The following is a 17,383-nucleotide window of genomic DNA, read 5'->3' as shown; positions in this document are numbered from 1 at the left end:
TTTATGATTACGCTCTTGGCATTGAAAAAAAATGCAATAGGGTCCTGCCAGGTTCTCGCAGTAGGGGGTCGATTCATGCTTTGTGTAAATCCCAACTGAGTAATTTGCAGGCAAGTCTTCACATGCGTGCAAATTCGGAGACATGATGGCAGCACGCGGTGGGCTACTCGTCACGCCCGACTTCAGGCGGCCTTTAACGTCCACTGTGCAAGCAGACGGCCGCATATTTTACTTCTGCAACAAGCGGCAAGGGGTCGGCAACCAAACAACAAGAAGAGACAAAACATTTTTGAATTCGGTACAAAAAAGATAAATCGTCGATATTTCAAGAGCCACGATGCCACGCGGTGAATACGAGACGCTGTTCCTTTCATAAATAACGTCAATGAAGCGGTCGTTAAGGAGCCCGCCGCGCGTGGCTCTGGAGCCGCGGGGTTTGCCGACCCCCTGCGCTAGGCTACACCGCCGTCCTAGACGCTCGTCAACCGGTGCATGCCCCCTCTGCGGTCTACAACGAGGCTAGATGCGGGGGGATATTTTCGTGAATGCGCGGAGGCGTACCTGGTAGAGCAGCGTGTCGAGCATGCTGACGCTGAACACTCGCCCGGCGGCAAAGGGCAGACGGAACATGAAGGCCAAGTTGGAGCCTTTCTCCCGCTCCTCCTGAGCAGCGGAACGCACGGGGCACATTTCAGTTACAAAAACCGGGAAGACTTCAACGGATGCGAACCGTTGCCGGCGATCACGAGGGCACCTCGAGCAAACTCAACGCGGGTCACCCCCCCTCACCACCTCAAAGAAGCGGGTCACAAAAAACGTTGCGTTGCCGACGTGTTCTAAGCGCGTCTGTTAAATGTTCGCGATGTGAAAAAACAAAGACGTGAAATCAAAAGCGCTCCAAAGAGACGGTCGCGCGCTGAGATCAAGTGACGCATCTTTGATCGCGCGCTCTCAAGATGCGCCCAACAGCTCTGCACATCCCGAGATGCTCGGCGTTCATCTCAAACCGCTACGTGGTCCGTTTCGCGCAACGTGAAAAATACGCAACACACGTCCAGAGGCAAATTTCCAAAAGGCTTTGTGCTACTCACTGCACTTGTGCTGGCATCGCATTTAGACTTTCAGTTATTGAGATGAGGCGTTAACAAGTCACAGCTCTGACTGGGAGCAATCCATATTCTAGCTCCCATTTCAAACAGATCAGAGATGTATTACGTTTTACACAAAGAGAGAGGAGAGAGAAGGATGATTCTGCTGTAGACAACGCTAGCCGAGGTCTATTTCAATGATTCAATAATGTCAACGTTGGCCGAGAATTGGGCACGTCTGGAATCAATGCTGCACCCCCCCCGACCCCCATCGTGGAGGACAAAGCCAACAATCTGTTTAATCCGTTACAATGAACGGCTTTAGCAATGACCAAGTGATCCCATTATCCACTTAACAGATCGCATCTCTTCCCCAATCTCTGCTCAAGCCCCCCCCCCCGCCCCCACCTCAAATCATTGCTCTCGTCTCGATTCAATGTGCCGACGTTAACATCACGCGTTCAGTCATGGCAGCCCCTGAAGCTGTGCTCGACTCTGCTAAGCACGCTATCGCACGATCACACGGCAGGACAACGGTGGCTAGGAGATGTTAACTACCTCGCCTGGTATGCAGGAGGTCGTGGGCTCAATCCCGTCTATAACGTGGATTTTTCGTGGATTTTTCTACCGGGTCCTCCCGTTTTTCCCTCCACGTTTAGAAACACGCGTTCAGAGTATTTGGCTACTGTACATTTCCACGTGATAAGCCACTTTGTTGGGCTGCCATTTGTGGCCAGGTCGCTTCTGAAAAAGAGCTACATAGCTCAGTGGGCCTTACCTGGTAAAAAAAAAGTACATTTAAAAAAAAGTATTGTCATCATTGAATTGTACTTATTGCCTTGAGTCAAGGAAATAGCGCTATTGTCAGGCGATTATTGGAACTGTCTCCACATGTATGTGTGCATTGGTTTGCTGCTGATTTGAAGTGTGGCGCTGAGCCAGTGGTAGAAATTTCACACTCATATGGTGGGGACTGGTACATCTCCATATATATAAAAGGCAAAGTTGTGATTATGTGTGTCTGTTCAAAATGTTTAGCGTACTTCCCGACATGCAACAAACTTGAAATTTGCCATGTGGGTACTTTCCAGTACCCACATTGATTTTTTGCACGGCAAGTGAGCTGTGACGTCAAATCTGTCACGTGACCCGCGCATGTGGAAGCGTAACGCAGTGGTAGTGTAGTGGTTAGCGCGCTGAGCTACGAATCCAGTGACACGAGTTCGATTCCCGTTCACGGCCACCATCGGTGACGATTCTTTTAACTGGTCCTGGGCCTCCCCTAGGTCGACTCAGCCTCAAACGAGTAACTGGTGTGGTGTGTGAACATCGCCACTGGGGAGACAAAGGCGTCCGGGAGTGGCAAAGCCGGGTAGGAAAGCGAGTCTAAAATAAAGCCGCTGCTAATATTTTTGCATTGGTCATTCTTCCGTAGTAGTAGTTTGCGTGTGGTGGCGCACACTGCCGCCTTTTCCTAGACAACCGGCCAGAGCGGAAGAGTAGGCCAAAATAGCCTCTAGACTCTAGAGCTACCTCTAAGCAGGAGGCCCTTCCACCAGAAGTGCCTTGAGCAGGTAATTCAAGTTCAAGTTCATTTATTAGGTATAGCCCTGTGAGCCATTCGGCTCTTGAATCGGGTGCAACCGCAACAAACAAAAAAACAAAAACACGAACAAAAAACAACTTAAAGTGAATATGTGACTAAGTGCAAACAGAAAATCCAAGAAAAACAGCAAAATATTGCAGAAAAAATTGCGGGGGAGCTACAACATTTAACCCTTCCGGGAGGGATCGAAGCGGAGTGTCCCTGCAAAAAGAACTTGGCGGCGAGCTTGCCAATCACAGGGCCACCCAGGCACCTCCTCCCTGTGTTCTCTCCTTGTTCTGGCCACACCAACTCAGCGATGATTGGTGATCACTTCAGGAGCGCCGCCGAGCGTAATTTCACACCATTCATTGGGAATAATCTGGGTAACGCATTGCCTCTCTCGCTAAATACTCTTCTAAATGCAAATTGCCATTGGTAACAATCGGGAATGTTTCGTATGTGCACTGGGGCACGATTGCACGTGATATAAAAAAAACACACACAAAGGACGCGCTCTGGGCTGGGCGAGAGCGCTATTCGGCAAAAGTTGCGTTTCGCTTTTGAGGTGATGAATTTTATAGCGCCTTGGTGCCTTTCACTGCAAAGGATCAAGGTTGGATTGGATGTTTGAATACAAGCAGCACACAGATGCTGTTTCTTCTCAGTGTGCCTCATTATTTAAGTAGGGTCGGTGAAGACGAACAGGGCGTTCTGGACGGACACACCACGTCCATCACAGAGATTCTTAATCGTCAGCCTCTCGTTGCCCCCTTTAAGTTCCCAAATATTCACGTGTACAATTTGACATCTGCGCGCAATGAATCTATCATCATTGGAACATGTGTCTGAGTTTAAACAAACAAATGTAACACTCGACCGTTGGGAGACGTATGACTGATTTTCGAAAGCTTCTACTCCCAATAACGATGGAGGTGTGGATGCTGACACACAAAACTTGACGCTTATATGAGTTAAAATTCAGCTCAGAGGTCTAAGTATTCCATCATCATTTCGGGGTTCATGAAATAAATACTAGTTTGTGGGTTGTAAACAGTGGGTGTCATTCTTGATTTGAAGCTTTCGTGACTGCAGGAATCCATACTCTTTGGTTCTTTCAAAAAAAGTCACGTAGGTAGAAATCAAATAAAACCAATCACGACGTTTTGATCGCAACACTATCAACTAAACTATTAAAACTAAACTTTTTAAAACTATTTTAATTTTACCAGGTAAGGCCCACTGAGCTATATCGCTCGTTTTCAGAAGCTATCTGGCCACAACTGATAGCTTAACGAAGTGGCTTATCAAGTAGAGCTTGATAACAGTCAAACACTATCAACGTTTGTTTTTAAATGTGGAGGGAAAACCCGGAGGACCCAGAGAAAAACCCACACGGCCACGGGGAGAACATGCAAACTCAAAATATATGGGCGTCAGGGTCGGGATCGAACCCACGACCTCCTGCCTACCAGGCGAGGTAGTTAACATCTCGGCACTGCAGTGCCCTATGGGGGGAGAAGTGGGGGGTGGAGGGGATGGATGGGGAGGGCGTAGTACCATCTGTATAAAAGTGAACAGCATTCATTACCTTCTCTAGTTTGGAGAGAGCGAGTGAGTAGCAGTCCTTGGCTCGAAACTGCATGAAGCGCATGTTGGCCGGGTGCGTGAGTTCTGTGATGATGCTGAGACTGGAGAACAGCCTGCGGACAATCGAATCATATCGCGAGTACGTTTAATAGCGCAGTGCTATCACGAAGGAGCTACGTTTCACAGGCGAGTATAGTTCACATTTGTTCCACATTGGGGAGGGATGTTTTCTTTTTTGCACAATTAGTTGGTGATGCTGCATCGGCGGTGTTGCACAAGCAAAATTAACAAACAAAAAACTCAACACGTTCGTCAATAACACTGCGTGACCATAATATGGCCCTTCTTTATAGCACTTGAATTATCCAATTGGGTGGTTTGCATGTAATTTTGTTTTAAATCTGTCAAAATTTGGAACATGACACTAGCAGCACATCTGATAACTAAGAAAACAAAAGTGTTTCATCTTCATATTTTTTGAGTAAAACACTAATATTGCATACCGCATTCCCTCGTTATCCTCGAGGGATACGTTCTGGAGATGCTCATGAATAGCAAATTTTGCGGATAATGATATTGACCTCTGAAAATCTATCCGTTTAATGAATTGCCTTAAATAAATACGTAAATAAGCTGTTAAATACGTGAAAAGTAACACTTTTTCACATCACGTTCTCTCTCATCACTTTATCTCATCACTTTCTTTCTCTCTCTCTCTCGAGATGCAGTCGTGTAGAGTTTCAGATGCGATTTGCGGACAGCCAAAATCGCGGACAGCGAGTTCGTGGATAACGCGGGAACACTCGACGTACACACATACAAATAAATAACCACCTTGACATAGACGCAAATATTTTTCCCTGTAGGCTGGGATCGAATAAGCAGCCTCACTATCCCATCTTCTGCACCCCTACCTCCCACATGGCGATGTAGGTGGAGCACGGTGTAGCAGCCCCGTATCCCCCGTCCAGCTCTTCGCTCGGTGAGGAGAAGGCATCAGACAAAGCAAGAGCTCCACTTACGCCGAATGCCAAGTAGGAAAATTGCCCGATTCCCAATCAACCACTTTGTCAAAATGTGGCCGCACTCTGCTGCCCCCGAGAAATAGGGCCGCACAGTGCTCAAAGACTCAAATTGAACGCTATTCCCTATCCGCCACGGTGATTATCTGTTTAATGTTTAATGAGTGTTTATCGAAGCAATAATTGCAGCGTTTGTCGTACAACATACAGTAATGCTTCCTCGCGACGTCTCGATCGACGCGTAGGATTGACATTACCGTCTGGGTCATTTGCCGAACCCTGGTGACTCGGTGACAGAGTTCGAGGCTTGCAAGCGGAAGGAATGGATTCGAATCCAGTTTGGGGGGGGGGGGGTTGACTCAGCCCATCATCTATCTGCAGCTGATAAAATGAGTACCACCTTGTGGAAATGTCAACAGCAGTTATCCTATGGATAGACTCGCCCCTGCTATAGGAAGGTGCAATTCCCACCAGTGGGTCAGATGGCTGTAGACGAGAGATGTTCTTTCGAGCGGGAAAGCTTTTTTATTCTTTATTATGTTTTACTATGTGTAGAAGTGTCGTGTCGTCTTCCTGGCAGTGGCAAACATGAATAAATCAAGTTGCAGTTGTGTCTAAACTTGACGCACACTGCGCCGGACAACGTAACAATTCAATTTGGATAAATGACAGCTGCCAAAACAAGTGAGAAAAACACATTCGGGATTCGATTGAAAGAGCAGGGGGAAGGGGGGGCAGGAGAACGCGCAAACTTCAAGTACACATCGGCATCGTCAGGGTCGCGATCGAACCCATGACCTCCTGCGAGGGAGCCAGGGTACTCGCCAGCGCGTCGGCGCCCCACCTGAACATGGTCTGCACGTTGACGATGGTCTTGGCGTCTGCCATGTAGTCTTCCTCGGCGCTCATGGTGCTCTCCTTGTCCACCACCACCACGTTGTCCGCGTAGATGATGCCGCACTGCAGCAGGTTGTCCAGGCTGATGGCGAGAGCAGTGGAAGAGGACGACGGAGAGCGCAATCGGCAACGCGAATTGCCCGATGATGCTGGATGCAATTACCAGCGAAACGTCGTACTCAAATTGTAAATGTTGTGGTTTCACGCTTCAACACACCGGTGGGCTAAAGCAGTGAACTATTTTGTCTTTTGTCAACGTGACACTTTTTTTACTGATTGGCCGTGTCGGGTGGTGGAGGGTTACGACACATTTAAAAATAACGCAATCTAAACCCAAAAACGTTGATTATGAGCGACGCGTTGTGCAAAGCAAATGGATCATCGTCGTCGTCGTCATCAGAGGCATCATTAAATTGTCATCGACGACGTCATCGCTGTCGGCACCGTCCGGGTCATCATCAGCACCGTCATTATTCTCGTCGTCATCAGCATTGTCACAATTTTTATCGGCATAATTGTTGTCGCCGTCATTGTCACTCGATATCTTCGGTGTAATTAGCATCAGCATCGTCATCAGTCTCCATCTTCGTCCTGACCATTGAGCAAGTAACGTGCAGCATGGCTGTATGTTTAGATGCAATCTTAAAACCGTGTCATTGCAATCCACAGGGGGTTCAATTACCCCTGCAGATCATCACATAATCAACCGGTGCACATGCAGTTTCATAGGTAATGAAAACAGCGATGAGTCTACAGTATAGTGTTTGAGATTTAAGGGGCTGAGAGTCCTTGGCAAGTCGATTTCTCAGCTGCCCATGTTTCATGTTATCAATTTCCGCGATGCAGCGCACCAACGCATGCGACTGTCTGTAGGTTAACAGCTCACAAAGGAGATAATATGCACCGAGAAGAGGCGACTTAGGAGTGGAGGTTTATGAGCAACGCATCGTACCGATTTTTTTATTACGGAAAACGAAAAATATTTATATCATCACGATTGCTGATCAAAGACCCGAAGGTCGAAAACACCAAGCCACGAGTTACAGACAGCACTATTGTAGGTGTATTAGATCAAGCATTATACTGGTAGGAACCTCCTGGTTACACCAGCCCACAGGGGATGATTGTGTCCGTCCGTCGTGCAGGGAGGGGCTGGGTGGGGAGGGTGGGGAAGGGCTGGGTGGGGAGGGTGGGGAGGGGCTGGGTGGGGAGGGTGGGGCTGGGTGGGGGGTGGGAGGGGTGGGACTGGGTGGGGACGGGCTGGTCACCCCGTGGTGCCCTTATAAAACTCAACGTTTAACCTACTCATGCCGGCTTGTGCCCGCCCTCACATTCGGGATTATTTGCGGAATACACCACGCCGCCGTTGACCCTGGCCATTGACCGAGCAACCCAACGTTTCCTACCAGCTCCCTCCGCAGGAATGTGTTACGGTTCTTGAATTGAGTACAGTGAACTCATCGCAATGAACTGTGCTCTTATATTCACGTCGATAGGAACCTATCTATGTGACTTTACCGAAAGACCCAAGAATATGAATTCCTGCAGTTACGAAAGCTTTAAGTCAACATTTCACTGCACTCTGACTGATGAGGGCACAGAGGGCATTCATTGGGGGGTTACAGATTAAATGTGCCTTACAATTGTAAATTATTATTGCCACGCGCGCCTAGAGAGCTTTGAATTGTAAATGCAATAAAATGCCAAGTCTCCTGTGCATGAGATAACGACCTTGATGCTGTACTTCTGTAAACAGAGCCTGGTGATTGAGTGTTGAAGTGCACGTCTCCGACACCAAGCTAAAGTTTCACGTGGTTGGCGGTAAGGTAATCCAAGGACTTAAAACATTATATTATGGGATTATGTTTGCCAGTATATAACTGCTCGACTAGAGCTATGAATGCTTTGACATTTGCTTTGTCTTTGTGCTGTTGGCCCATTGGCAATCTGCCGTCTCACATTGTTGGTGTTAGGCCAATACATTTAAAGGGCAATGCATACATTATATTCTTGGTTCTTTCGGTAAAGTCACGTAGAAGAGAAACAATTAAATAATAAAATAATAAAAAACAATTAAATTCTCGCGATGTTTCGACTGCAACACAAGCACCACTTTTTTTCAAATTTTCTTGCTGTGGATTTCACACCTGATGACGATTGCTTGTGTTGCAGTCGAAACGTTGTGAGAATTTTTTATTTTTTTATTTTATTGTTTCCCTTCTACGTGACTTTACCGAAAAAAACAAAAATATGAATCCCTGCAGTCACGAAAGCTTTAAATCAAAATGCATACATTATAAAAGCATTTTCGTTTGCACGTTTTACCACAAGTATGTGTGGCTAATGCAGCCTTTACGTCACGATGATAAGTGTCACTGTGGTGTTTGAAAATCTTAGCACCTCCCTAAATTCTTGACGGGAAGGGTAAAGCCTACTGCTGTAACACATCACATTTCTAACCTGTGCAGCTGAAGAAAATTGCATTTGAACAACTAGCGGTGTGCATCACCAGGTTGCTTGTGAGCTCGATCTCCGCTGTGATTTTCACGAGTGACGCCTGGACCATCGCGTTCCTCTTCTTGACGCCGCGCAAATGTATTTGACACCGGATAAGCATGCACTCTATTTGTTGGAGATTTCAAACATGTTTGTATACGTGTCATGTATTTGTTTTTCTTTTACCAGGTAAGGCCCACTGAGCTATATACAAATGCCTCTTTTCAGAAGTGATCTGGCCAACAATGATAGTTCAATAAAAGTGGCTTATCATGTGGAAATGTATTGGAGCCAAATACTCTAAATACATGTTTCTTAATGTGGAGGGAAAAAACCAGAGGACTCTGAAGACAAAAATCCATACGACCATGGGGAGAACATGAAAACTCAAAATATACAGGTGTCAGGGTTGGGATCAAACCCAAGACCTCCTGTATTCCAGGGAAGGTGGTGTGCTTGCTATGTACATATCACTTGACACTGGATATCCTTGAAAATTAAATGTTCCATCCCAACAGATTATGCAGGTAAATTATTTGAATATTTATTTTCGATCCACATTTTATTCCTCACAAAAGCTCCTGGCCTCACAACTCCATTCCATCCGAGTCATAAGGTCCGCGTTTTGCAGAACCCCAAGTCACTCCGGCAAGTTACGTGCACATTAAGGCAAATTTGATCAAGATTCTGCAATATAATGCAATCAAGAATGCACAGGCGAATATTTCTGGAGATTTGAAGCTTGCGCTGGCTAACTTGCATGCCTAAACTGTGTAACAAATCCTGCCAGAGGGTGGCATGATTACACAAAGGCCCTTTTGAGTTGCAAACGTCAGCTGCCTGCTGGCATCATAAAAGGCGCATCACCTGGTGCTGTTGTGAGGGAAGTTCAATGTATTGGCAGTTGTATCGATAGTGCTTTCTCGGTCTCGTTAATCAGTGGTGCCGTGAACAAAAAAAACTTCCCCACGTGAAATTAATGAAGGGGCAGCGCTCGCAATTATCTCCGTCGGTGGCTACGAGCCACTAACAGTGGGACAAATTCCACATTCCAAAGTTGGGGGCCAGTCCATTCGTAAGGCGATCGACAAAGTGTTACTCATTTTGACTGACCTGGAGGGATGCTCGGCTGATTGTATGCACACAATATTGATTGTGAATTCGGCATTGTAATCGGATTACTAATAATAGTGATTATAATTTAAAGCCATTTTAAATCCACTGCTGGATGAAGGCGTGGAGGACCATTGCTTTGAATGCTGGTTTATGTGAGTTGATCAGGGCCAATGATGGCAGCCAGGGTTGGGATTCGAACTCAGGTCATCGCGTTCATAGACAGTGTGTACATCACTCCACACAGCAGTGTGCATAAACATACAAAACAAAGATCCTCTGCAAGCCTTTCACAGACTGTTGAGGTAAGATCTGTTAGTGAGAACCGAATTAAGGCCAGCATGGTACACGAGGGGGGTGGGTGGGCAGCACTACGCCCAGCCGCCTTTGTCTCCCTCGTGGCGATGTTTACACATCGCACCAGGTACCATTTGAGGCCAAGTCGACCTGGTTCCAGTAATCGTCACTGGTGTTGGCCGTGAGCAGGAATTAAAACCCGGGTCGCCGGGTTTGTAGCGCAACGCACTAATCACTGCACCCACACCCCAACTTGTAAGAAAATTCACATGCGTTTTGCTGCCCAGATTAATGAGCATTAAACTTAATTAAAACTACGTTCATCTCCAAGTAGGTGCCTGCACGCATATGCATTTGTTAATGGCTACTGACGAAGCCAGACATGGTTAATCTAAATTCCGACCGCCTCCGACAAAACTCGGTCCCGCCGTGAATACAAATGTCGAGTGGTCAATGAGGCATGCGCTTCGTGTGTCCACACAGGTCCAGTCTGATTCACCTGAGCACACCAAGGAGGTGTGAATAACGCGGGGCAAAGTGTCACGCAGGCGCTGTGGAATATTAAGCCTGCGAGGCTGCAGGTACCAATTCCCCGCCTCCCCTCGCTTGTTTGGCCAGGCGGTTACGTGGTGAGAGCACTCGACTCAGAATTGGAAGGTAAAATTACAGCCCTGCAATGTCTTGCTCGTGCCACCACCGGCAGAAGGGCTTCCACTGAGCTGGAAATGCAGAGATCCTGGGTTCAAAATGCAGGCAGCTGGCTGTGATTCAACTGGGTTCTGTCGTACAGAGCAGCGGTTCTTAACCTGGGGTACACGCACCCCTTGGGGGTGCGAGACGTGGGCAGATTTTTTTCGAAGGTAAATCATCGAAACACAAATTAAGCACGGGTAATTTCGATCAGATCATTGGGGTTTATTAGTAATAAATCGGCATTTTGCGACCCCCACTGTCACTGTGTAGCACATTACTACGTGCCAGGGACTCTATGAGATGATAGGACAATAGTCTGAGTCCATAATTGGCAATAAGTAACGGCAAAGCAGTTATAAGTGACTCACAGAATTGTGCGCAGTTGCGTATACAGCACACGACTTCCCTGAAGGCAAACACCTTCAGCGAGCGCGATGCCGATCACACACGGTTCGAATTCGACCCTCGATCGATGGCAGCGCCATCGCCGCACACGCGTCGAATAAAAAGCGAGGGACAAGTTCTTACTTACTAACAACTCCTATAATTTTTTATTGCTGGAGGGGTTGTACCCCCCCCTACCTGAGAATCCTGGCTCCACCATTGCATGCATTTGTTAACATTATCAAAAAGTGAGAACCAAAGGGGTGCATGGCTGCAATAAAGGTTAAGAACCACTGTTACAGAGAGTGGATGGTCTCAGCCCAGTTACCAATGCCTGCACAAAACAAACCCCGTCGCGTTAACTTCGATACTGCACCTAATTTGACTTTCGTTTCGTTTAATTTGTGCCAAAGAGTGTGTGAGAACTTACTTGTCGATGGATCCGACCATGTAGTACACCATGGGGAAACAGCAAATAGCCTCCAGAAAGTGGCAGTCAGGTCTGTGGACGGCATCACAAGTGGGAGCAAGTTTAAGCTTGGAGGCACAACAAAACGAATACACAAGACGCAGGCAACAGGCTGTCTATAACCACGTAAACCACAATTTGCTCGATCTTGTCAGATGTACGCACGTACGTCGCACGTTATGTTGCACCGTACGTAGCCAACCGTACCAATCGGATATTGAAAGCTAAGCGACCACGGGGAGAACATGCAAACTCCAAATGTATGGGCGTCAGGGTCGGGATCGAACCCACGACCTCCTGCATACCAGGCGAGGTAGTTAACATCTCGGCACTGCGGTGCCCTATGGGGGGAGAAAGGGGGGGGGTCGGAGGGGAGGGATGGGGAGGGGGTAGTACCATCTATATAAAAGTGAACAGCATTCATTACCTTCTCCTGTATACCAGGCGAGGTAGTAAACATCTCACCACCGTCTCCTTTGTTTCCGAGCTGTTGCGAGATCGGGTGAATTTGGTGCTATTTGCTAACAGTCAGGCAGACTCTTGTTTTGATGATGTGCGTGAAATAGGTACAACTGCACCGTGGCCCATAATCCACCGTGCTCACAGTCATTAACGCTGCTCATCAGAACACGTGGCAGGCAGTGCTCTGGGCGGGGGAGTTGGGTGGGAGCCAAGGCGTAGGACCGACGCAATGACTCCAGACTCGCTGTGAAAGGAAATGCACTGACAATTTAACTGACTATTGCCAACGCGGGAGCATGTCTCTCTCGAGTCGGAACATTGCGAATACAAAACGTCGCCTAACTCACGCGTGCCATCTGGAACATATTTTACCGACGTGTTTTTGTTTGTTTCAATTCAGCAGAGGTCAGAGGCACCCTAGGGCTGAGCACTGCAATTAAAATTGTCATTGTTTAAAGGGCGTCACGGTGTACCACCTCAAAGTTGTTTTCACAGCAACACCACTAATTACCACACAATGCCAATGACAAAACTTCCGCTTCTTTCAAAGAGCCGCGTCGCTTTGACGGTTGTGCTGTATATCCCTCCTGTGCGTTTTCGGTTTGTACCGCATGTTGCTTTGAATGATTTCCAATTGAATTATGATTTATTCAGTCCGAATTATTGTCAAACACATTCGTGGCGGAGGGAGCTGGTAGGAACGTTGGGTTGCTCGGTCAATGGCCAGGGTCAACGGCGGCGTGGTGTATTTCGCAAATATGCCCGACTGTGAGGGCGGGCACAAGCCGGCGTGAGTAGGTTAAACGTTGAGTTTTATAAGGGCACCACGGGGTGACCAGCCCCTCCCCACCCAGCCCCACCCCTCCCAACCCCCACCCAGCCCCACCCTCCCGACCCAGCCCCTCCCCTCCCCACCCAGCCCCACCCAACCCACCCAGCCCCCCCACACCCTCCCCACCCAACTCCTCTCTCCCCACCCAGCCCCTCCCTGCACGACGGACACAATAATCCCCTGTGGGCTGGTGTAACCAGGAGGTTCCTACCAGTATTATTCGTGAGGCAAAGTGGCCTTGCGGTAGCACATTTGCCACTTGCTGCAGAGGTCCACGGTTCCAAGCCAGCGGCCGCCCTGGTTCACGCCACGGGTGCATGAACTGTAACAATCTGCGCTGTCTGCTTCGCAGTGGACGCTGAATGACCATGCGGCGTCATTCGCAAGAGTGGGCCACGGTGCCCCGGCATCATGGTCAAAACTTGATCTGTTAGAAACTCACCTGCACATTTCTCAATTTGGAATCTCCATGACAATCATCCGGACCCTCTTGAAAGAGCCATGAGACTCAGTGAGGCTTTCCCGGGTGAACAAAACGCTGAAGTAAAATCATAGTTCACGAAGGTGTTGACCGGCACATGGAGCGAAGTGTTGAACACCACGCGGAATAACAAGTGGTACAAAGTAATTCTAGATTTGAAGCTTTCGTGACTGCAAGGAATCATATTCTTAGGTTTTTTCGGTAAAGTCACGTAGGTAAAATATCAAAATTAATGAAAATAAAATAAACAAAAAACAAAAATCACGACGTTTCGGAGGCAACACAAGTCTTCGTCATCAGGTGGGACCGTCACAGCCGAAGTGGTACAAATCCATTAACACATCGGAGAGGCATTCATTGGATTGTACATTGGCGATTGCCACTTTGAATACATTACCGATCAGCATGGGGTTCCAATTAACTTAGCAGCAGCAGCAGCAAATCATTCACTTGCATGTTTTGTTTCACTTGCTTAATTGTCGACGTTAAAAGCTTTCCGAATGAGAAAAAACATAAAATGTGGAGAAAATATCTTTCCCGGTGAAATTTAATTTCTTCAAAGATGTTCCTGAATGATAATGTAGTATGTGGATATGTAGCTGGAGGTTTGACAAAACTGCTGTTTGTCAAACTCACTAACAGTTTCCCACTCACTAAAATGCCATGCACAATAGCATGACAACTTCAGCCTTTAAATTAAATCCACATCGACCGTATCATATTTTGGAGTAAACCTGTACTGTACAGTACTTGTATTATTTGTCGCCATCATCATCATTAGCCATGATCCATCCACTGCTGGATGAAGGCTTCCCAAACCGTCCCCCATCTCTCATGGTGCTGAGATAGACTAATCCACCGAGCATCTGCACGTGTTATTTTTTGGACATCGGCCATCATCCTTTCTCACCAAGCTTTCTACCCAAGCCCCACGGACATTTCTTCACAGGTTGAATTATGTCATTAACCGGCGTACGTTCTCGAATGCATGTGTGCCTCCTCCTGCCTCTCAGCGTCATTCCAAACGTGTATCACTCCACATTTGTTTACTTCAACACGCTTTTCAGTTTTTGTTTTCATTTTGCCTGTTAAATGACACTGTTTCTAAACCATGAGCGAGTAGTGAGCACCAATTGTAAAACAGGCATGTTGTCCACGATCCCACCGTGAGCGTGCCCACGGGCCCCACCGTGCATGTGCCCGGCACGCCCTTACGGGTTGTCGAGCAGAAGCACGATTGGGTTGAGCTCCCTGTGGGGTCGGTAGTAGGCCCGCAGTGGCACGATGAACGTGTAGAGGCCGTTGCCCGCCGTCTCCGCCGACACAATGATCAGCTTGTTCTTGAAGCTGTAGGCCTTGGCATCCTCATAGCTGTAGTGCTCGCAGCCCTGCCGGGAGGAGAGACACGGCAAACGGCCGTGAAGATTTTCAGAAGCGATCTGGCCACAAATGATAGCTCGACAAAGTGGCTCATCATCACGTGGACATTTATAGCAGCCAAATACTCAAAATTTTGAGGGAAAAACCGGAGGTACCGGACAAGAAATCCACGCGACCACGAGGAAAACATGCAAACTCTAAATATACAGGCGTCTGTGTCGTGATCAAACCGACGACCCTCTGTAAACTAGGCGAGGTAGTTAACATCTCACCACCGTGGCACCCCACTGTTTTGCATGCACGATAGCTTTATCTTAATTTGAATCGGTGCTCTCCATCTCATGTGGGTCACACACACCTACGCACACAAAGATATCTATCTTAATTTAAAACTGCACCCCCGACATCATGTAAGATGTGTGTAGCAATTATCGGGCTCGTGCAAGCTTGTAACGACACCAATTTGTTTGAATCGAGGAGATAGGTAAATGTGGAACAGTGTAAAGTGGTAGTTCCCGAGATCTAGAGTTTCGAAATATCTTCGTATGAAAAAAAACAAGAATAGGTTTTACCCTTTCTGGCAATAAAGCAGGTGTTGAGATGTTTAAAAACCAAATAGAAGCTTTTTGCAAGGAATCGAGTCTGCAATAACCACACGTACCTGTGGTGTTGCATGCAAACAAACATGCTCTGTTTAACACGTAGGCTTTCGCGACCAATATTATTCATAATATAGGTTTTTGGGTCAGATCGCGTTATTTATAAATGTGTCGTAACCCTCCACCATCCGACACGGCCAATCTTACCAGTGTAAGACCAGACAATGCATATATTATTAGAGCATGTTGTTTGCATGTTCACCACAAGTACGTGTTGTTAATGCAGACATGATTCCTTGTAAAAAGGTTTCAGTTTGGTGTTTAACATTGTAACACAGCTGTTTTGTTGCCAGAAAAAAAGAGGAAAACCTATTCTCAGACAAAAATGATGTGACTAAAGAAAAACTGGTTTATTTATTAATTTTGACAATTGGTGTCAATGATGCTAAATATAATGCTACTGTCTGTGATCTTGCATGCTGATGCTGCTTGCTTGATATGTTGATGCACACACTCATGTTGTAAATGTACAACAATAAACACAGAACATTATGAAGGATTAAACTAATTCTTATTTTTTGCCCGTATTGAAACGGCTGTACGCCGTGTGGACCTGAAAACTCAATTTCCCTGTACAAGAATACGGGGTAAGCCTCATGGGTTGACAGCTATGCAAAAGGTTGAGAGTTAAAATCCCAGTCGGGGGTTGACTCAAGGCCATTAATTATTCCTTTAATAGGGAAATAATACATTTACCACTTTGTGGGAAATTAACAATGGTTGTGCTATGGAAATAATGATCCCTGCCATAGGAATGTGGAATCTTTACTGCTGGCGCAGGGCTGCTCCACCCAAGGCTTAATTGAGAAGTGAGACATTTCTATTTTGTATTTTTCCTTTGGAAATGTGGATTTTACACCATGTGTGTTGAGGCAATGTTTTTTCTGTCTTTCAGTTTCGACTTAACCCTTATCCTCACGAATACAATTTCAGCACTGTGGTCTGTTGCAAACATGAGTTTGTGGGCTATGAATTCTGCATGCTTGCATACACACCAGAGGTCGCAATCGGGTACCCGATACCCGTACCCTACCCGATACCCGGCTACCCGTACCTGGCCGGGTATCGGGTAGGGTACGGGTAACCCGGGTAACCCGGGTAACCCGTACCCTACCCCCGGCCGGGTACGGGTACCCGTTTGCGACCCTGGTGCGGCCGGGTACGGGTAAGGAATCAAAACCCGTTTGCGACCCCTGATACACACTGACCTTATCCAACCGAAGGCAACAGAACGGAGCCCTCTTCCTCAGCAGATGGCACAGCGTGGGAGAGCTGCCGATGTACGGGGAGTTGGGTGGGTAACCTTTTACCCGGCTATGACAATAACAGTCCACAAACACACGCACCGCACAAAAAGATGATCAAACACAGATCACCCATATAGCCGCCGTCACGGACTGTTGGGGCAAGTGCTGTTAGCGAGTAGCCGGCATGGCACACGAAGGTGTGGGTGGCCAGCACCACTCCCCGACTGGGTTTGTTTCCCTTGTGGCGATGTTTACACACCGCACCAGGTAGTACTAACTCGCTCAGATAATGAATTGTCACTGGTGTTGGCCATGAGCGGGAAATCAAACTCGAGTCGCCGGGTTCGTAGCGCAGCGCACTTATCACTGCGCCACCACTCTCCAGACACGTACACATCAACACACACTGAGTGGCGAGTGAGACAGCGTTATCCTGTCAAGGTACACAAAGGAATCATCATCATCGTCATCGTGATCATCAGCCATGATCCATTCACTTTTGGATGAAGGCCTCCCCATGCCATGTCAGTCACGTTTTTTAACCATACTTCACCATGCTGGTCAGTGCGGGTCGATAAAAGGGAGGAGTGCCCCCAGGATCAGGTCACATATTATTCACTGTTGTTGCTAGACACGGCCGGGAATTGACCTTAGGTGGCATAGTTGATAGCACAGTAAGTTCAACACC

At 47.3% G+C, this 17,383-nt stretch overlaps 1 protein-coding gene across 1 annotated transcript in view; it reads right to left on the bottom strand.

The window, feature by feature from the left end:
- Positions 1 to 17,383, bottom strand: part of LOC144948360 (potassium channel subfamily T member 2-like) — a 226,558-nt gene that overhangs the window by 24,001 nt on the left and 185,174 nt on the right. The window contains exons 18-23 of the mRNA XM_078877787.1: positions 16,657 to 16,762; positions 14,625 to 14,797; positions 11,596 to 11,667; positions 6,130 to 6,264; positions 4,265 to 4,376; positions 562 to 663 (exon numbers count right to left, since the gene is read on the bottom strand). Coding sequence (XP_078733913.1) covers positions 562 to 663; positions 4,265 to 4,376; positions 6,130 to 6,264; positions 11,596 to 11,667; positions 14,625 to 14,797; positions 16,657 to 16,762 — 700 coding nt within the window. The remainder of the gene's footprint in view (positions 1 to 561; positions 664 to 4,264; positions 4,377 to 6,129; positions 6,265 to 11,595; positions 11,668 to 14,624; positions 14,798 to 16,656; positions 16,763 to 17,383) is intronic.

This window comes from Lampetra fluviatilis, chromosome 49 (genome assembly GCF_964198595.1).
Source record: "Lampetra fluviatilis chromosome 49, kcLamFluv1.1, whole genome shotgun sequence".
Lineage (NCBI taxonomy): Eukaryota > Metazoa > Chordata > Hyperoartia > Petromyzontiformes > Petromyzontidae > Lampetra > Lampetra fluviatilis.
The sequence above is the reverse complement of the archived record's forward strand: the minus strand, read 5'-3'. Positions and strand labels throughout refer to the sequence as shown.